Source organism: Diceros bicornis, chromosome 16 (genome assembly GCF_020826845.1).
Source record: "Diceros bicornis minor isolate mBicDic1 chromosome 16, mDicBic1.mat.cur, whole genome shotgun sequence".
Taxonomy (NCBI): domain Eukaryota; kingdom Metazoa; phylum Chordata; class Mammalia; order Perissodactyla; family Rhinocerotidae; genus Diceros; species Diceros bicornis.
This window is the reverse complement of record NC_080755.1, coordinates 6,444,410-6,466,849: the sequence shown is the minus strand read 5'-3', so window position 1 is coordinate 6,466,849 and position 22,440 is coordinate 6,444,410. Positions and strand designations below refer to the sequence as shown.

The 22,440-nt window shown below is 41.9% G+C and overlaps 1 protein-coding gene across 3 annotated transcripts in view; it reads right to left on the bottom strand.

Annotated features, from left to right (window-relative positions):
• The window catches only part of PTPRM (protein tyrosine phosphatase receptor type M), a 779,193-nt gene that overhangs the window by 69,685 nt on the left and 687,068 nt on the right, over positions 1-22,440 (bottom strand). For all 3 annotated transcript variants that reach the window (XM_058556689.1, XM_058556687.1, XM_058556688.1), the window contains 2 exons: positions 14,997-15,073; positions 11,096-11,132 (listed from right to left, as the gene is read on the bottom strand). In XM_058556689.1, coding sequence (XP_058412672.1) covers positions 11,096-11,132; positions 14,997-15,073 — 114 coding nt within the window. The remainder of the gene's footprint in view (positions 1-11,095; positions 11,133-14,996; positions 15,074-22,440) is intronic.

Sequence of the window (22,440 nt, the reverse complement as noted above, 5' to 3'; positions counted from 1 at the left end):
AACAAAAGTGGCTCCCTTTGATACAACCTTCTGTAAGGGAACATTAACAGGCGTAGAACGTATTAGCTTTTACAAAAACTATATGAGTATACACTATACTTGGGGTAAAGCCTGAACTGCCTATGTGCTATTGAGAGATGTGTCTTTTGGAATCCATAGGATCATAATGATAATTATAAGAATTGTGGCTAACATTTATTGAGAGGTTGCTCGCAGAGCTGGTATCCGAGCCTAGGCTGTCTAACTCGAGGGTCTATACTCTAATTAACCACTAATTAACTATTGCCTGTTGGAGGAGAAAAAGTCTTGTCGCAGCTACTGACATAAAACATGTTTCCATATGGAAGGAATTTTAGGGCCAAGTTTCAAAAATTTGATTGTGAACAGGTTGCACAAGCAAAGGAATATTTGTGAATAAAACCACTAATGGGGTGACTCCTAGCATGACTTGCACTTGGAAGTGAAATATCCCAAGGCATTTCTGGAAACACTCTTTACCTAACAGGCCATTACTTGAATTTTATTCTTTTTGGACTCTATTCAGCCCTCCTCTAGAATCATGCCTCCCTAGCAGTTACATAATCATTTTCAGCTTGCAGGGGTACTGCTGTCAATGGGAATGCAAAGGCTGCTATTATTCTCAACATGGAAAGTGGAACGATAAAGGCAGACAAATCAGAGTTGAGTAGCGGGGTAAAGATTAAGCCTCCAAAGAGAAACTCTCATACAGAAAAGAATGAAAAGGTTGGCAGGCAGTGTGTGGCAACAATCTGCCCTGTGATGCAGAGATCGAGGCACCGCTACCGGAGGGACCTTTGGTCCCTGATCCCTGGGACAGGTTATGGGGCAATATTGCATGAAGAGCTGGGAAGAGGTGCAAGAGAAAATGTTTGCAGCCTAGGAAGGGAGGAACATGACAGAGGTTCCACCGCAAGGGCCTCCTGCTGGCTGAGTCACAGAGCATTCATCAGGCTTGTCTCCAAAGAGAATCCTCATAAACTCATCATGAGTACTTGTTCATGCTCTAAAGAGAGAAGGCAATCAAGGAGAAAAAAAAGAATGACAGCCTTCAGAATGGAGGGATTTGGTGACCCAAAGGATCCAGCTGCCTTCTGTCAAGGAGAAATAAAGCGAAAGGAAAAACCTATATTCACATGCTTCAGGGGCTGCTGCCAGAGAAATAAAAGCTTTCATTAGTCTCTATCTTCTTTAATTAAGCTTTTTTCAGTACACAAGTGGGATCTACCATTATTTACAAAAGAAGAGTATAAATCAAATAAATGAATAAAATAGAGATAAGTTGACTCCCTAGATATAGCTTAGTGCCGGCAATCTCAAATTTTCAATGGCAGTGTGGCGGATGGCATCAGGAAATTTTCAGAAGCATCCTTTTGAGGGAGAAGGCAAGAAAAAAAAATAACTTGCAATGGCCAGAAACTTCCTAAATTGTTTGCTGCCTTGACAAACGTGTCCAAAACCGTGTCCATGGATGATAAAGGAACCTGGTCCCAAAAGTCAGGAAAAGTGGTTCCAGGTCTGCATTGGGTCTCACTTTTTCACCTGCTAAATGGGGTAGGGATGGGGGAGAGAAATACACGAAAGTAGTCCCCAAATCTGGTGTTGCAGCAAAATTATAATTATTAACAGTTGGTTGTTTATAGATACAGCCACACTGTGTAATTCCTGAGGTCATTGCTCTATTCCCGACCCTGTACTGAGCCAGGTGACTTGGTAGGTGCACAGAAAATTTGTTAAATTTTGGATGAACTACACTTGAAAGGAATGGCTTTGTTTTGCAAGGGTCCCTGGTGCTGGAGGCCCCAGGAAGCCACCACCAGGGAAAGTACATGGGCATTTAGCCTCAACTCTGTCCTTTCAAAGGACTGAACCTGGAAGAAAGATGTGACCTCATATTTTTTCCTCTTCGTTGGAGAAAAGGCCACTTAGGAGACCAGAAACACGTTAGGTTTCTCCTAAATTGAACACTGCATACACACTATTAAAATAGGAATGTTAGTCCATATAGTTAGCAAATACTTTTTGCATACATGACTAATTTGAACTAATTTGTTCTTTAAGTTTCAACTGTTTCAACTACAAAACACGGAGCGGAAGTTAAAGAGTTTTAAAGTTTCTACCAGCTCTAAAAGATTCTACAATTTTCTACTTCAAATGAGTAACACCTTTAAACTACTCTTAAAGATTTAAAATGCATTTGTTTTAAGACAATTTAAAACTGGGTGCCTGCTTAACAGCAGGACATCATTTGTCTTCAAATTATTCTCTATTAACTTTGGTTCTACCGAGGGAGATGTTTCCACTGTGGCATCTGTAACAACAGGGGTGGATGTTACCCAACATGATCTATTTTGGTTTCACCTTTTAATTTTCAACCTGTTTTTAAATGTTCTCACTACTAAGCAAGTTATTAAGAGCATATGGATGAGAGATGTCTATGATCTGACCTTTTGGCTAATTGGCCAGTATCTATTGAAATTAATCTGGTGAAGAGAAACTATTGTTTCCGGGGAAGTGTGTGGATAAACTGTTATTTGCAATTGTTCATTTCCCTTGGAAAACTACAGAGGAGAGTAAGCTGCAGGTGGGCCGTGCCTGCAGGGCGCGGCACAGGGTGTTGGGAACACTTAGAGCTCGTGAGGGGTCACTGCTTGCCCGTGTATCAATCACATTTCCTCAAAGCCTCCCTATTTAAATTTGAAAACTCGAGAATGCTCCACTTTACCAGGCAATACTTTTAAATCAATCCCAAATAGGATATGATAAATGAATCCAAACATACCCCACACCCACTGTCACTGTGGGGACGAGCCGGGCAGAGCCCCATCAGCTACGCAGACTTTGTACTTGAAGCTCAAGCCCCACTGGTGCTTGGAGGAAGAAAACAAAAGTTGTTTACTGAAGACTTAGCTTCTGATTTAACATTTTTTTCTTTCAATTCTACTGAGAAATAATTTCAACTGTTCATCTCCATCTGGAGGCCAGAAGGCAGGAAGACAAAGGCTTCTTCCTAGAGTGTGCAGCACTGGCACCGACGTTCTGACAAGTCTCTGCGACAAGAATGACTCACTGAGGAAAGTTCTTTCCTATTCTGAGCACCATTATTTACTGCTTCAGGGGCCTGAAGGGGAATTTTGAGCTGGGAAAATATAAACCACATTTATCTTTCTGAAAATTCTTGTTAAGAATGTCCAAACCGCACAGAGTACGTGGAAGAAATGTAGAAGAAAAACAGACTAACAGCAAACAGAGGAAGTCACTATAGCCAAGCTTCAACTGCTGTGCAGGAGTTGCATATCTGGAGCTGGTTCCACTGTCAACCTTCTCTCCCCACATTGTTGCTATTTTCACTAAAAGTGTGCTCCTAGCTCAAAGTCTCTGGAGGAAATTCTTTTAGGTGTTTCTTTTTCAAGTTATCAACAAATTATAATTTTGGATAAATAAGACTGATTATATAAGGTGTACATGGAAGGGGGATATGCACACACAGGGTCAGGGCAGAGAAGCAAAGTTAGTTTACCAAGATCGACTATCTCCCAAAACAGGGGCTGATTGACTGACACGCCTAAAGAATAAGTGTCTGTATGAACAGGAGCCGGCCAGCTCTTAACGTAGAAAGAACATGGTCACAGGCACCGGAGATAACGATCCCAAATCCACCCAGGTAAGCAGATGCTCTGTCAGGCCATGAGATACCCTTCCTGCCTGGTTGGCATAGTCTACTGCCTGACTGGTATCTAGTGCACAGTAACTCCCAATTGTCATTTATTCATTCATTCACTCTCAATATTCTTGTATTTTCATTGAGCATCTGCTTCGTGCCAGCTCTCCACTGGGTAGTTGGTAGGTAATTGTGGAATGAATGAACTTTGTGGCCCTTCTGTGCCAGGTCATGAAGCAACGTTCTGCCGAGGCATCTTCCTCTTTAGCTGGCCTGTGACACAGAATGCCCTTGCCAGGCTGACGGCAGTCCTGTTGGATGGACAGTGACATTTCTCATTGTAAGCAACTGTCTGGTATCTGGTTTTCTGTATCAGTTCCTGTGATCTATGCCAATGTGACTTGACATCCTGATATAGACACTGAGCATCCAGAGTTTCTCAGCATAAAAGGCTGATGGTGATAAGGTTAATGGCATGTCATGGAGGGCCTGTCTGGAGGGCCAACTCTCCACAGGCCACGATCTCCATGAATTGTTCCAAGCCTTCTTAAAAATACGTAACAGGCTTACTCACATGTGAGAAGTGAACGTTCATGTCACTAGCTACTTGGGAGTTTATACAAGACGACTTCTACTTTGAAATGTAGACATATGTAATTAGTAAGACCTATTCTGTGTTGTTTATATACATTTTCAAGGTCAGTGAAGGAGGACATTATTTATTTTATAAACATCCATATGGCACCTCCCAGGTACTAGACATTTCCTAAGTGCTTTAGAAATATTAACTCATTTAACCTGCATGACAACCCTACAGGGTAAGCTATTATTATCTTCATTTATGATGAGCGCAGAGATGTTAAGTAACTTGTCTGAGGTCACACAGTTATAAATGGAGGAGACAAGATTTGAGCCCAGATACTATGGCTCCAGGGTCCATGTTCCTGATCATTAAGCTATGCTGCCTCTCGAAAGTACTAACAGCTCATGCGAACATAGCATTTACTCCATGCCAGGCGCGGCTCTATGCATTTGTATCTATTAGTAACTCAATCCCCACAGTCGCCTATGAGAGGCAGTATCCGAGGGTATTTGAGTTTATGAGGTGGTGATCTCTGCTGCTGGAGGCCAATGGCCTGGGGGTGAATCCAGCTCTTCACTTCCCAGGTCTGTGACCCTGAGCAAGTCACTTCAAGTCTCTGGCCTCAGTCTCCCCACGTACACGTTCAGTACAATAACAGGACTCACCCCCCATGTTTATGGTAAAGATTAAATGAGTTAATAAATGTAAATGCTTACAACACTCTCCGGCACCTAGTAAACACTAGGGAAGTATTTGCTCTTACACTGATTGTAATCACTGTTTACCAAACCTAGAGTTCAGCAGGTTCAGATAACTTTTCCGTGGCAGCACAAGACTTTGGATGCAGGCCTTCTGACTGAGGTACATGTGTTATTTCCAATATATCCCTCTTTTAAGAAATAAATGTGAGCTATGGGACCTGCTGCTCTAGTGTCTTGTCACTAAGAAAGAGTGTTTTCTAATATAAATGCTAAAATTGTTGAAAAGTGAGCGAAGGCATAAACTTTTCAGCAACACATGCAAAATGATAACAGATAGCCAGCAAACCCAGCCTGAGACAAATAGGAAAACCTAGTCTTGACTGACCATGGTTCGAAATACTACAGATTATAATAATAACTCGATCTTTAAGTAAGAGGTTAGGCAGTAAACAATTTTGATGCTCTCTGAGGTGTATTTCACCCAGTTATAAACAATTTATGACATTTTTTTACCCCTAAGGAGTATGCTTTTTTTTAAAATTAAGTCTGTGCTTTTTGTCTTACTCCAAAATAGCTTTAAGTTTCCGACCAAAGTGAAGCTCTTAACTGAGGTCCACAGAACCTGAGATAATTCGTAAATGGGATTCAGTGGCGGGTGTGTCTCCATGAACCATCTCAGATTGTATAAAGTGTTGTGTACGTGTGCACATTTAATATTTTGATTCTGGGGAGAGGCTCTCTAGATTTTGCCAGCTACTGAGAGGAGTTCTGTGCCTCCTAAAGGTGAGGAACCCCGGGCCAGAGCACACAGGCTGGGCGGTCCTGGCAGAGAGCACGGTGGGGGTGCGGGGGGCTCCCTGTTCCCACATGGGCATCTGGGCACCTGTCTGGAGACCTGCTAGTCCAGGACTTGCCAAGGGTGCTGCACAGAGCTAACACTGATGGTGACGGAAAGAGGCTGTAGCCCATCAGGAGCCAACCCTGTCAGGTTAGCACAAGGCAGAAAAAAGAAATAACGAAGTGAAGTGGGTGTCAAGGCAACTATACTCAAGAGGAGCTGTGTGGATTTTAACACTCTAAAGTTCAAGTTACAACATCGAAGGCAGTTTTAACTAAGAGGTATTTTTAGATATGACTGTACTGTAGAAAATTTGCTTTTTTGAGAAGCATCATTACTTAGAAGAAAGGGGTTAGAGCCTAGGTTCATTTTTTCAAAGAATAACCATGTGATTTTGAGGGACGAGCTTCGTAAAGCCCGTGTAAGAGGCTGCAGGCGGTGAGCAAGAGCCCGAGCCCCTTCTCAGGGCAGGAATCCCACGGTAGACGCAGTAGGAGACGCCCTGGGGAGGAGAGGCACCTGAGCCGCCCGAACCCGGCAGGCACTCAGCTGCAGCTCTGCTTCTCCTCTGGGATCTCAATTCTATTTATGAAATGAGACGAATAACATCAAAAATGGTCAGAGCATACAAAGTACACTAAATTAGTTACAGCACAAGGCCTGGTGCATTATAGACACTTAATATGAATTGAATGAATGGACAAATAAAAATGCTGAGTTTCAGAAAGAACAGTATTATATCAACCCAAACCACTAACGTAGAAAGAAAATGTATTTATTAGTTTTTATTAAATGAGAAGGAAACACACTTAAAAATTAGCAGTTTTTGACCTGACAGTATACTTTATATTAGAAAAAATATTTTAGTCATATGTAACCCAGATCATTGAATAAAATTACAAAATGGCCCCACTGCCATTATAGTAGTCTGAATTACTCATTTCTATCCCAGATTTTTTTGTGGTTACTCCCCATTTTCTTTGTTTCCAGTTTTCTCTCCAGTATCATTCCACGCTAATTAATTTCCTTAAAGCACTGTTTTCACCACCAGGTGGCTTAGGGACATCCTTCCTTTCTCCCTCCCTGCCTTTCTGCCTTTCATTAAATAACATCCCTATTCAAAGCCTTCCAACAAATGTCCTCACCTTACCTGTCACTTCTCTCTTCTTAGCCCTTCTAACTCAGGGGTTTTTATCTGGGGTTTACAGATGTTTCAGGGTGGATTTTAACGAGTCTGAACGCATAAATGTTTACATAAAATTGTGTACGTGTGCATTTGTCCTGAGAGACGATCCATTTCAACAAGTGACCAAGAAGACGCAAGATGCACAGAGGTGAAGACCCTTCCAACCTCAGTTGGGTCTCCCTCGTGCGCTCTGCTGGGGGTTGAAGGGGCGTGCTCCCTCCGGACTGCCGCAGGCAGCCCTCCCATTCGTCGTGTCCTCTGACAAGAGAACCCTTCCTTCAAGGCTGGCTGAAGACCTGCCTCCCCCACAAACCCCACCGACACCCTCTACCCCTTCTCCAGCTCCTTTGAAATCCCAGGCAATTGCTGGTGCGCCACCACATGACCATGATGTGCCCTCCAGATTTCATGATGCACGGCTGCTCCCCCTGAAGGAATTACAGGCAAGTTCCTGTGGCAGGATCCTCCAATATTTCTGTGCATCTCCAGCCCACAGATGAGCTTAGAAGTGAGGAAGAGGAACTCTGCTGGGCGGGCCACATGCATCATAGACTTACAGCATTTCCTTCCACAATTACTCCGCACTGTCTTTCCTGAGTTCTCTAAAGCAGGACTCTTGAAGTCAGCATTAACAATAAGACTAAACAAAAATCAGACGAACACTCCTCCAGGGCCCCCTGTTCATGCACCACGTGGCCGGCAAGTGTTCTCCCAAATCACTTCTGAGGAGCGGTTCTAAATGTGTGCCTCCAGCTCATGGCCCACATCGGCTCGGTGGGGTATCTTTTGGTTGTGAAATATGATCAGTTCTGGGCAATCCTACCCATCTGTGTACTCATCTGCCCCACACCGCAAACCCTGCTTTTGAAATCCCAGCTCTGCCCTGGCTCTGAGTTACAGACATGCAGTGGAAGATGTGACTTCCTCTCCTTTGAAGCCTGGTGTGCCAGATCGTAAATCCTGAATGCTACAATTGTGTTAATGGCTGCTCAGGCAGAGGTGATGAAATGAACACAGGGTCATCAATATACTAGCTGCCAGACGGAAAACCATTAAACGAAGGGGAGACAGGAAGAACACACTAAAAAAGCCACAGATCTGCCTTGAATGTGGTCCCTTCAATTTGCAGAAACATTACCATTGTTATCAAAGGTCAAAGTCAGCCACTGGTAGAAAAATCAACAGAGTTGAGGGAGGGCGAGAGACCAATTAGATAATTCACGACATGTCCTCTGTACTGAAGGAACTTGGTGAAAATCTGTGTATTTCAAACTCTTGGGAATAAAACTGGTTGTCAGTAAATCGGACCATTCGTGTAGTTTCACGTGTTCCTGCTATGAAGAGGTTTTAAAGAATTATATCACTGCAAAATAAAGAGGAAAAAAAGAGCAAAGAGAGACTAAAATTGCATCTGCCTGTTAGTCTTTACCCTCCATTTTGTTGGACTCTTAGAATCGGGTGTTTATGTTCTTGTTTTTAACGAAGACAATCCATGAGCATGTTACACCTGTCCAGGCCAATTACTGCAGGTGATCAGAAATCTTTATTACCAGCAATCTGAGGCCATCAGTTACCTTATGCTTGTGGCATACACTAGAAAAGAGATTCTAATTTTTTAATATGAATATCATGGTCTGAATGTATTACTCTTAACATGATGTGTACTGTCTTGCCTGAATGTTAGATTAAAAATCTGCTCATTTCTTCCCTCTCCCCCTGCACCAACAACAGTGATGCAGTTTTTGAAGTCCAATCTGTAACCCACTCTGCACTGGGGAAGACACCATGCTCTGGTGAACAGGGCGTTCCGTTGCGCCCTCTCCTTTTGGGGCCCATTGGTGGTCTACTACAAACTGATTACGTTTGCCATTTCTTAGCTACCAACAGATATATTTGCTTCTTAACACTTGATAGATCGAATGCTGCTAAAGAGGACTGCTGAGCAATTAAGTATCATTCAAACTAATTCTGAAGGAGCCAGAAAGTGACAGCTCTAACGGCATTTTTCTTCAAAGAATAATCTCCCTCAGGGAGACAGGGGCCGAGAGAATGAACAAGGGAAGCTGGCTGAGGGGCCACACATAGGACTTGGGTGTTTCAATCTTAACTTCAGCTGGCTGATTAGTCACATTAATCTAGAGGTCCTCAATTTTAAAAATTTAAATAAAATTTAACTTTATGTTCATGCTATCTACAAAAACACGGGTTGCCATTCAAGGACTCAGTAGTACTTTATATATTTTATGATCAAATTTTCACATATATTTATAAAAGCTGCTAATTCGAATTACTGTCAAATTTATTATTTCAGATCTATTATGACCCTAACTTGAGAACGTTCTGAAAGCCATTAGTATGGATGTAAAGAACTAATGATAGGTTCCTCTAAAGGCAGCCAGGATTGGACTCAGAGGTCCTAGACACAGGTCCTTGTTCTGTCCCAGATGTGAGAGCTTGAGCCAGGCACTTGCTTTCTGAAGACCTGAGCAACTCCTATGTAAGAGCCTGCTTTGTGCCAGGTTCATGCCGGGCACTCTCTATGCCACATTTCTTATGACTAGCAAATGACCTTGGAAGGAGACATTACTGATTTCATTTCAGAGAAGGAAACACACTTGGAGGTCAAGCAGGTGCCCTAGATCTAGTGTAGAGTCCATAAGTGGTGACATTAGACTGGGGACTCTATGCATGGTGCCACCCAGGTTCTCACTGAGGCTGGGGGGATGAGGGGGATAAGGCTCCATTTCAGCCAGTGTCCAACACTACCAGTAGGGAATAGCCAAATGAAGCTATCCAAATCGATATTAAAACTTACAATTCAGTTCCTCATTTGCAGTAGACACATTTTGAGTATCAGTAGCCACATGTGACTAGCGGCTACCATATTGCACAGTGCAGATAGAGAAAATTTCCACCATTGCAGAAAGGTCTACTGCATAGTGCTGCTGTAAGTGTTGGAATTCTGGTCTCTGGCTACAACTGCCTCTTCTCCCATCCTGTGACCCATTAACTGAACCTGGCCTCTATCCTTTAGCTCGTTCTCTCTCCTCATGGCCCTTCGGACACCTCTGGCCTCCCTGCCTCCAAGCCTAGATTTTCCAGCCATGGCTTTCTTAGCATCCTTGAGCTCCTTGCTCCTCGACTTTCTGTTGGACACCCCCCAGGTCACACCCTTTTGACTTCTAGGCTCCTGTTTCTGGAATATAATGCATTACTGGTAACAATGATAAAGTAATAAAACGGAGAGAATGTACACTCTTCAGCCCTAACTGGGTCCTCTGTGCTTCTCAGCACTTCTTCAGTTCACCTTATATTGATTCAGTAACTCGTCCCTATGATACCTTGTTCCTGAAAACCTGAGATCTCTCATGATTCTCATTCTCCACAGATGACCTGCCTCGTAGTTGGTGGGGAAGACAATACAAAAACCATGCCATGAGCTTCCCCAACACCTTCCTTGAGTTTTCTTTAACCAAAGTGACCCACCAAGTGCTTTCTGTCGGGGAGTACTAATTTCCCGCTTTCAGATCTTGTCTCATGATGTCTCTGTCATTTAGAAGTTCTCCTCCAAATCACCTCTGCTGCAAAGCTGCTTTTGGATCATCTCATCTGAAAGCAACCTCTTTCTTGGTCAAGTTTTCCCCACATTTTCTCTGCACCTCTCACATAAGTGTGTAATTGGTGTTGCATGTACTAACGTACAGGTCACCTCACATCCTCCTCACTAAACCACAACCAGGGTGGTTGTGCATCCCCAGCAGCAACTAGCACAGGTCTTTATGTAGAGAGTATTCAGTACCCATTTATTGAATGAATATCTATATAACTATTTTTGCAAATGTCAGATTAATTCCTAAGGTAGATTTAATTCAATAATTGACTAACGAACACATTTCTTCTAATGATCTCAACATGAAGAGTTAACTAAACAATTAAATTACCAGAACCTCTGATGGGAAAACAAGGGTGTATGTGTTGATGACTAGCACTGCAATAAATGGTGCTATAGCAGTGTGTGATATCATTCTGAGGGAGGGTGAAGTAGGTACAAAATGATAGAGAACGGGCAAACAACCAAAGAAAGACATCAAAGCTGAAACAAACTTACCTTGGGTAGCAATGTAATGATTTGGTCGATGATAACCCTAAAAATAAATGAAAAAGAATATTTGACAAACTTAAAATCAATAAGCAGCACAAAAGTCACATGCTAAGTTTGCCAAAACAAATGCACATACAAATACCAACAGTTGTATCACTTGCAAGTTAATTTACCAGACCCAGTACCACTGAGTTCCCCTTGATAAGCAAAGGAGAATCAATATAGTTCTAATGCTTGCACAGGGGGTGTGAGTAATGTAACCATACACTGGCTATGAGATGATGGATGAGCAATAAACACTAACAACTTACGGATTCTCTGAAATAACATGACCACAACGCTGATTAGAGTGCAAACAGACTGGGAATGTACAAGAGAATTTCATTTGTGCTTGAGATGTTGTTGGCAATGTGCCAAAACTTTAACATATATTCTGTTATATCAGTATAGGCAGTTATGTCAATAGTCATACTAAACATCATTCCTAAACTGCTAATACCATAACATGATGCTGTAGCCAGGGCCAGGAATTTAAAGAGGCAGAAATTCTGCCAGACCCCTTCCTTTTATCATGACCCTACAAGAAGAGGGAAAGATGAAAATTGAGACCAAAGAACGAAGGGAGAAAAGAACATCGTAGGATCAATATCTGGGAAAGAAAAAGCCAATTTAGGGAAAATTACGCACAGGTAACATATAATATCACCACGGACCTTAATACCGTCCATTTCTCTCCCCTGAGATTACCCAAAATACTGTGCCCAAAGCCAGCTGGAAAACAGAATAAAGAATCTTGAAGAGGAAATACAGATTTCTCAGACAACTTACATGCATACCTGTTAGATTTTGCCCTTAAAACAAGTCGACAATAATGAACAGCAAAAGCAAACACATTCTTTTATATAACTGACCTGCTGTAAGTCTCAAACACAGAATCAGGACAGATATTAAGTAGGATTATTTAGATGATCCCTCATTTCTCACTGTGGAGCTGATATGCTCCATAAGGCAAGACCCTGGTCCAACTTATTTGTTCTATATGTCAGTCCTAGCAAAGTGCTAGGGGATAGAAGGAACTCATTTGTTAAACTGAAATAATCCACACAAGTCCATGAATGACCTAGTTGCTAAACACAATGGTCATTTCTCAGTCCTCATCTACTTGACCTATCAACAGTGTGAACACAATTAATCCTCTTGAGATACTTTCTCCATTGGCTTCCAGGATACGACACTCTTCTGGTTTTCTTCTTACCTACCTCCCTGGCTCCTCCTCCTCATTTATTTGTTCATTCCTCCCTTTCACCTTGATGGTGATGTTGGAATGCCCAGTTCTTGGACTCTTTCCTCTGTCCACATTCACTCCTTTGGTGATCTCATCCAGTCTCCTGGCCTTCAATACCATCTGTGTAACGATGAGTCCTACATTCTTACTTCCAGCCTGGACATTTCTCCTGAAATCCTGATGTGTTATCAATTCCTACTTAACACCTCCACTTAAATATCTAACATATCTTCATAGCTTAACACATCTAAAACTGAATTCCTCATTTCCTCCCTACTTGCCACCTGAATCTGCTCCACCCTCAATCCTTCTCGGATAATGGCAACTCCATCTTTGAAAGCATCCTTTATCCCTCTCTTCTTCCTACACCCCATAGCCAATCTGTCAGAAAATTCATCCACTCTACCTTCAGCAAAGTTCCAGGATCCCACTATTTCTCTCCCTCCAGTGCACCGCCTGGGCCAGGCCACCATCATCTCTCTCAGATTGCTACCAGAGCTGTCTAGCAGGTCTCCTTGCTTCTACTCGCACCTACCTACAATTATTCTCCTCTCAGCTTCCAGATCATGTCACTCTTCTGCTCAAAGCCCTCTAACTACCACCCATCTCACAGTAAAAGCCAGAGTCCTTAAGATTGTTTACATCACCTGGCCCCACAACCTCTCCCACCTCGTCGCCTATGACTCTACCCCCTTCACACCACTCCACCAACACTTGCCTGCTTGTTTTTCTTCAAATTCGCCAGGGACTCTCTACAGCCAGGCCTTTTCATAGCTGTTTCTCAGCCTGGAATGCTCATTCCCCAGATATCTACATGGTTCAATCACTTATCTTCTTTGCTCAAATGTCAACTTCTCAGCTGAGTTGACTCCAGCCACTCTATTCAAAACTGCAATCCACCTTCAAGCCTGGTGCTCCTATTCCCTCTTTATAGCTTTTGTTTTCTCCATTGTACATACTACCATCTAATATTTAACTGGCTTATTTCATTTACCATCTATTTCTCCTCATTAGAGCCTCAGCTCCATTAGGTCAGAGATTTGTTTTCTGATTTTAGTCTGAATTGTTCACAGTTACAACACCAGTACCTGGAACAGTAACTGACATATGATAGGTACTCAGTGAGATCTTATTGACTAAGTGAATAAAGGGGCCCTGAATATTGACTCTTTTCTCCGTTAAAGTTAAAACTAATTAATCTTATATTCTCATTACTTTTATGTTTCCTTTGTCTGTATCTCTACCCACTCATTCTTTAAAGCTTAGTTCAAATCACCTCCTCTACAATGCCTACTCTGATCACATTTTCTCCTTCAGTCAGTGATTCATCAAACAGTTATTAAGTGCTTACAATATTTCAGGCATGTGTAGGTGCAGGCGATACAAGGATGAGTAGGGCACTGTCCCTGTGCTCAAGGACCAAGTAGGGGTTGTAGGAGCTGGGACTGGGGCATGAATATCTCCCAAGGGAAGGTATGTTATAGAGAAAATGTTTCTTACTTCAGCTTCTAAATTGTGAGGCCTTGGGGAGAAGGTGACAGGTCTTGGACCCCTCTGAGTACTCCCATAAGGTACTCATTAAACACTTGCTGATTAACGGAATAAATGCAATGTACCTTACGAAGAAACTCTGCTTTAATAAAAAAAAAAATCTAATTTGGGTTGGGTTGTTCTTGGTCATTTTCAAAGGTAGGGGTGTAGGGGTCTTTGTGTGAAGAATGAGATATGAACTATTCCTCCAGGCCCCGCCCTCAAATCTATAACCAAAAATGCCAAATCTTTTCAATTAGCACTAAAAATAACATTCTTATAGTTATTTTTAGATAACTTTTAGAGATTGTGATGCTAGTACTTTTAGTAACATCTGAGTAATACTCAACCAAGACAATAAAAGAATCAATATACATGGATAAAGCCCATGCGTGGAAGTACTGATGGACTAAGAAATAGTGTGACGTCCAAACACAGAGTATGCCTTGGGAATTACAAGGGAGCTGAAACCTGTTTAATGTCAACTTGGGCCTTGGGAGTAACAGCAACTTTCCCTTGATTTTCAGTCTGCTTTTGATTTCATTCATTCTTTCAACTGAAAACATGCTGTCTCCTAAAGAATTTATTCCTATGTGAGACATTAAGTTAACATGATGCAGAATGAACAAAGAAGCAGACTTTAATAATTAAACAGTCTACATATTTAATGACATGTCTTGCGTGCATTAGAAGTCCTGGTTAACAGCTGCAGACTACTTTGAAGGCAACTTAAAAGTGCAGTGATGACAAGAGACTGCAAATCATCGAATTAGGAATTAGAGTGTTTTGTCCCATTAATATGCAAACATTTTTTTTAAGTGCCAAATAATCCAAGTTATTGACAAAAAATAGAAATAACATTTTCTTAGTCCACATAAGAACGGGACAGCAAAGAAGACGCAGAATGTTACAGAGGAGTTCACCAGCCAATAGGCTGACACATCTTCACCGTAAAGTTCTGTGGTGTATGGGGCAACGTTACTTTGTTTGCTTCTGGAGCTGGACCAACGTGTGTCCACCAATCTTATAGCAGACACACCATGTGGTATGTTTCAGAATGGTTGGGTTTACCGACAGTTTCAAAATACATACATCAATATAATTTCCATTGATATAGTCCGAGTTGGTGTCTCCTTCTATTGTCTGCAACCTCACCCGGGAATGATCATCTGCAAAGGAAAAGGAAAACAACAATTAGCAAAAGCAATCTGTTGGGCTGCTCAGAGCCCCAGAATGGAAGCACATTACATAGAGATCATCCACATCCATGCTGCTTTAAAGATAAACAAAGAATTAAATACTACACACCTTCTACACTTCCTATTTTGCTATTAAGACTGGGAAGAACTTATGATTCTTTGCATTTCACAGTAAATCTCATTAACTTATTCTTTGATCATTTACAGATGTGAAGTGTTGGCAGAGGTCTGAAACTTCTACATAGAGTCCTGTGAATCACAACAGAATTATTTCTTGGATTGGAAGTTTAGCAACTATTCACTAAATCACACATAAGCCCTGAGATTTTGAAGGTTGCGTATGACATCCACCTGACAAATGATGGTAATAAACCACGGCCCAGCCTTCTGCAGACATGGTTCTAAGCTCAGTCATGGTCCCTGAGTTCTCTAAGCGCTCCCTCTGCACCCAAGGGCACTGGCAGGTAAAGCAAGGCTGTCCCCCATCAGCCACGTGGCTACAGACCACTCAATTATGCCACCAAGCCTCAGCCACTCATCTGGAGAAGGGGATGACAGCACCAGCCTCAACCTGGGCTGTTTTAAGTATTAAGTGAAAACACAAATTGCCAAGCATGAAGTCTGACACACAGCAAGTACTGTATAGGGGTCATGATTGCGGCATGAATTAGTTCTATTTAAAATTTTTTCTGAATGAAAAATTTTCTCCACAAATACTATTGAGACTTCTCATTTATTTCCTTGGAAATCTATATTTTAAAAAGGAAAGTGCTAAGAGCCCTATAAAGGCAGAGGTTTTCCTATTTTGCTCACTACTCTACCCCTGACCCCTAGACTAGTGTCTGGGAAAGAGTAGATTTTCTCCAAAATAATTTTGAAATGAATAAAAAGTGAACCTTCTGTTTTTTTAAAAAAATATGTCCTTTAAAACATTATTTTCCTAAATGAATGTTCTTTCTAGCAGAGGAACCCTTCCTTTCAATTAAAGCTTACACCCAAACCCAATATTAGGAACAGAGACGAGCCAGCTGCTCTGAAAGGAGAGCACTTGAGGTTTCTGCGAGGCGCCTGAGAAGCACGCTTGCAGCAATTCCAGCAAGGCCGGAGCCGCGGGAGGTCCTGCCTGGAACCTGCTGACCGCTCCACACTTCGTTTGGGTCAGTGGGGGAGAAATCATGTCCCCAGTTTGAGGCAAGAGACAGGAGGCCTGCAGATGACAGACCATTTTATCTGCGGTCACTGGACGAAGTGTTGATGTGGACCTGTTCCTTGGTTTGACATGCTAATGGGGGAAAGTCAACATTTCTCTTGGTCCCTCAAGTTCAGCCTCCTGTGGGAGGAAAGCTGTTGCTTTCAGCAGTGCAGGTGGGAGGAAACCTGTGTTACTCCACTGGAGGGACTTGACACTTCCGTTCATGACAGACAGTCATATTATTTCATGTCCGTGCCTTACAAGTAGCCGGGGCTCAATAAATTTATCTGGAATGTGGTGACAAATTGGGCCAGACAAGGAGAAAAACCGAGGGGAAGCTGTGTCTTCCTAGTCTGCTCAAAAAAGAATATGGGTAGTGGCATGCTCCCAGGTCAGGTGTGTGGGTTAGAGCCCCCACTTACGATTTTTGGCAAGTTACTTCATCTTGCTGTGCTTTAGCTTGCTCATCTGTACACTGGGGATTAACAGTGCCCACCTCATGGGATTATTGTGAGCATTAAAATAAAACACAAAAAGAGATTAGAAAAAAGCCTAGGCTAGAGTAAGTGGAGGATAATATCAGTTGTTATTATTGTGTGCGTATAATAGACACCCACACTTTTCTTCTCACTATCTTTACAGGTGATGCCCAAACAGACAACAGTAACTCAGAAATGGACCCATATGCAGTCAGAATTTTTCCTCCTGGTGACCTGCTTTAAGAACTAGTTTCCTAGAATATATTTTGCTTAAAACCTGAGGCTCCCTATCCATATTTCGCCCAGGCCGTGGGGAAGGTGAGTGGTTGGGGCACAGGGCACCTGTGGATTGTGATGGCTTCTGTATTTGTTAGGAGAGCCAGTGCACAGACACTGTTATTTCAGAGTGGACTAGAGGAAATTCTGCTGGTAACACCATTTGAGCTTCCGAATGAGAGATGCTACAACAAAACGGAATCATGGCTACTCTACATGCACCAGGCTTTTCGTCAGCTCCTCTGAAGAGAGATTAGGTTTACTTTCCTGTACTGTGGGACTTTCCAGGGCAGTTTTGTAAAAGGCAGGCACCGCAGTAGAGCCTCCCAATCTTTAGAAGCAGGGCTGTCTTAGGATCTACTGTTCCTCCTTGTCAGAATCCTCCCTCTTTCATACTTTATTTCTCTCAGAACCTTAGGATAAATGCTGCCCATTCCCTGTGATTTGCCACCCTTGGGCTTCTCAAATTGTTCTGGAATGTTCTCGTAGGGACTTCAATCTCCAACAAAACTGCACTCTCATCTCACATAAACAGAGCTTTTTAAATAAAGTGTTTCCCAATCATCTCCTACTGTTCAGTTGGTTACCCGCCCTGCAATTTTTTTTTTAACTTGGCCTGCTACTTCTCCAAATTTAAGTGCTTCAGTCCCTTCATGATGGAGAAATCAACACAAATGTACAGCATATTTCCTAAGCAGACTGAGATTGTTTTTATTTCTCTTTATATGCATGGTAATATCTTCTCTTTATTTTAAAGTTGATTCTACTAGATTATAACCTCTTGTGGTCAGAGAGCACATGGTGTCCATTCTGAATATCACTAAGAGCATCTTTCACCAAGGCCACAGGGCCCACCCAAGGGGCTCCACTCCCGGCACAGCCTGCACTGCCATATGCAGCAGTCCTGCCTAACACACACCAAACCAGCATGAAGTATTTAACTCTTCACCACAGTAATGAACACAGTGCCTGAACAGACACTATCTCAATGGAAGAAGGGGCAAGTTATGATCAGGTTCACTGGGGCTTTCCAGAGCACTGGTAATGGTCCTGCTGTGGAGCTGGTTAGTTTGTTTGTTTTTTGCAGGGAAAGATTTGCCCTGAGCTAACATTTGTTGCCAATCTTCCTCTTTTTTTCCTTTTTCCCTCCCCAAAGCCCCAGTACATGGTTGTATATCCTAGTTATAAGTCATTCTAGTTCTTCTATGTGAGCCGCCACCACAGCATGGCAACTGACAGATGGGTGGTGTGGTTCCACGACCCGGAAGGGAATCTGGGCTGCTGAAGCAGCGAGCACTGAACTTTAACTGCCAAGCCATCAGAGCTGGCACAGTTAGTGATTTTATGAGTGTTTGCTTTACAACAATCTATTAAATTGTATGTGAATGTTTGATACCCTTTTCTGTACCTATATTTCACTATTTAAAAATGAGGCTACCTTGAGGACATTATGCTAAGTGAAATAAGCCAGACATAAAAGGGCAAATACTGTATGATTCCCACTTATATGAAGTACCTAGAGTGGTCAAAGTCAGAGAAACAGAAAGTGGAATGGGGTTGTCAGGGGCTGGAGGAGGCAGTTAGTGTTTAACAGGTGCAGAGTTTCAGTTTGGGAAGATGGAAATTCTGGAGAGGGATGGTGGTGACAGTTGCCCAAGAATGTGAATGAGCTTCATCCCACTGAACTGTACACTTAAAAATGGTTAAGATGGAGTGACGTCAGCAACATGGCAGAGTGAGCTTTCCCGTAAACTCTTCCCCCGATGAGATACAACAAAAGGGACATTCATAGACCAACAAGGGACACTTACACAGCACAAAGGGACATCGGAAAGACCCACACTGCTGCACATCTGAGAGTGAACATGCTGGAGCCCCCAAAGGAAGTGGGGAGAGGTAAGGAGAAATCTTCTCCCTCCCCATCAGATCGGCGATTCGGGTCTCGCAGCTCCCAGAGAGAAGGGGGGGCGGCCCTCTGCAGGGAAACCATAGCTCTTCAGGCTCTCTCAGCCAGTGGGAAACTCCCACACAGAGGACTCATATCTGCTGCAGGGGTGCCATGAACATTTGAGCACCCCAGGAGAGCAGATAACAAGGGGTGAGCAAGAAGCCCCCTCCCGACGGTCCTGGCAGGCAAAAGAGAGAGCCCCTCCCCCCTGCATGCCCAACACTGCAGCTCAGCCGACCAGTCAGAGCAGGCACAGCGGAGCACAGGTAGCCGTGGTGGAGTGCAGATAGCCATGGCAGAGCACAGGGGGCTCAGATTACACAGCCTTTGACCCCCACATGGTGGCAGCAGGTGGAAACTGCAACCAGATATTTCCAGGATGAGGAAAAACAAAGTGAATACAGCAAGCACGATGCAAAAGTACATTAAATTGCCAGGCCAGAAGGAAAATGACAAGCACCCAGAAATCAACCTTGAGGGCACAGAAACCCATAACCTAAACGACAGAGAATTCAAAACAGCTATCATTAAAAAGCTCAACAAAATACAAGAAAACACAGAGAAACAATTCAACAAGATAAGGAGTTTCTTCCCAAAAGAGATTCAACTCATAAAGAAAAACCAATCAGTATTGATGGAGATGAAGAACACAATGGAGGAGAATCCGGAATCTTGAAAGAACAGAGCTGACAATATGGAGGGAAGAATTAGCTTATAGAGGATAGGAATACAGATATGCTCCAGACGGAGGAGGAGAGAGAACTAAGGCTAAAAAGAAATGAAGAAAGTCTCCAAGAAATATCCAACTCAATTAGGGAATGTAACATAAGAATTATAGGTATTCCTGAGGGAGAAGAGAGGGAAAGAGAAACAGAGAGCCTATTCAAGGAAATAGTAGCTGAGAACGTCCCAAATCTGGGGAAGGAGTAGGAAATACCAGTAAGTGAAGCTAATAGGTCGCCTAAATATGTGAACAGGCAAAGGCACACTCCACGACATATAGTGGTAAGGCTGGCTACAGTCAATGACAAAGAAACAATATTAAGGGCAGCTAGACAAAAACAAAAAATAACGTACAAAGGGACTCCCATTAGGCTCTCAGCGGATTTCTCAACAGAAACTTTACAGGCTAGGATAGACAGGAATGATATGTTCAAAATACTGAAAGACAAAATCTTTCAGCCAAGAATACTCTATCCAGTGAAAATATCCTTCAAATATGAAGGAGAAATAATAACTTTCCCAGATAAACAAAAGCTAAGGGAGTTCATGGCCACGAGACCCCCACTAGAAGAAATACTCAAGAAGGCCCTCAGGCCTGAAAAAAAGAAGAGAAAGGGAATACAAAGCTTGGAGCAAGGAGAAAAATAGGTAGATAAACTCAGAAAAATAGCAGATCTTTACCGGAATAGGTTAGCAACCACTTAAATACCAAAATCAAAGATCAAAGGAAGAAATTCACCAAAAATAAATATAACCTCAACACTTTAAACACACACCCACAACACAAGATAGAATAAGTTGTGACAAGAATAACTTAGAAGGGGAAGAGGAAAGAGATCGAATTGACTTAGGATAAGGAAATAAGAGGCCATCAGATAATGGACTATCTCATACACAAGATTTTTTATAGAAACCTCAAGGTAACTGCTAAACAAATAATCAGAACAAAATCACATATGATAAATAAAGAGAAAACTAAAAGTGTCATAAGACAGAACAACTAAACTGAATTGGCAGTCCGAAACACATGGGACAAGAAACAAAGGAAATGCAAAAGAACTGGAAAATAAGCAATAAAACAGCAACATTAAGCCCTCATATATCAATAATTACTCTAAATGTAAATGGATTGAACTCTCCAATCAAAAGACACAGAGTGGCAGGATGGATTAAAAAGCAAGACCCAACAATATGTTACCTCCAGGAAACACATCTCAGCTCTAAAAACAAGCACAGGCTCAGAGTGAAAGGATGGAAGGCAATACTCCAAGCTAATGGCAAACAAAAGAAAGCAGGTGTTGCCATACTTATATCAGACAAAGTAGACTTCAAGATAAAACAGGTTAAGAGAGACAAAGAAAGGAAATATATAATGATAAAAGGGACACTCCACCAAGAAGACATATCAATTATAAATATATATGCATCCAACATAGGAGCACCAAAGTACATAAAGCAACGACTAACAAACCTAAAAGGAGATATTAACAACAACACAATAATAGTAGGGGATCTTAATATCCCACTTACATCAATGGATAGATCATCCAGACAAAAAGTCAATAAACATGAACTTAAATGAAAAACTGGACGAGACGGACCTAGTAGACATATACAGAGCACTCCATCCCAAAACAGCTGACTACACATTCTTCTCAAGTGCACGTGGAACATTCTCAAGGATAGACCATATTTTGGGAAACAAGACAAGCCTCAATAAATTTAAGAAGATTGAAATCATAACAAGCATCTTTTCAGACCATAACACTATGAAACCGGAAATCAACTACAAGAAAAAAACTGGGAAAGTGACAAAGATGTGGAGATTAAACAACATGCTACTGAACAACCCATGGATCACTGATGAAATTAAAGGATAAATCAAAAAATATCTGGAAACAAACGAAAATGAAAATACACCAGACCAACGCATATGGGATGCAGCAAAAGTGGTCCTGAGAGGGAAATTCATAGCAATACAGGCCCACCTTAACAAACAAGAAAAAGCCCAAATAAGCAACCTTAAGTTACACCTAATAGAACTAAAAAAAGAAGATCAAACAAAGCCCAAAGTCAGCAGAAGAGAAATAATAAAAATTAGAGCAGAAATAAATGAAATTGAAACCAAAAAACCAGTAGAAAGGATTAGTGAAACAAAGAGTTGGTTCTTTGAGAAGATAAACAAAACTGACAAACTCTTAGCCAGACTTACTAATAAAAAAAAGAGAAAAGGTTCAAATAAATAAAATTAGAAATGAAAGAGGAGAAATTACAATGGATACCCAGAAACACAAAGGATTGTAAGAGAATACTGTGAGAAACTATATGCCAACAAACTGGACAATCTAGAAGAAATGGATAAATTCTTAGACTCATACAACCTCCCAAAACTGAACCAAGAAGAAACAGAGAATCTGAATAGACCAATCACAAGTAAAAAGATTGAAATAATAATCAAAAACCTCCCAAAAAATAAAAGTCCAGGACCAGATGGCTTCTCCAGTGAATTTTACCAAATATTCAAAGAAGATTTAACACTCATCCTTCTCAAACTATTCCAAAAAATAGAGGAAGATGGAACACTTCCTAACTCATTCTATGAGGCCAACATCACCCTGATACCAAAGCCAGACAAAGACAATACAAAGAAAGAAAATTACAGGCCAATATCGCTGATGAACATAGATGGAAAAATCTTCAACAAAATATTGGCAAACTG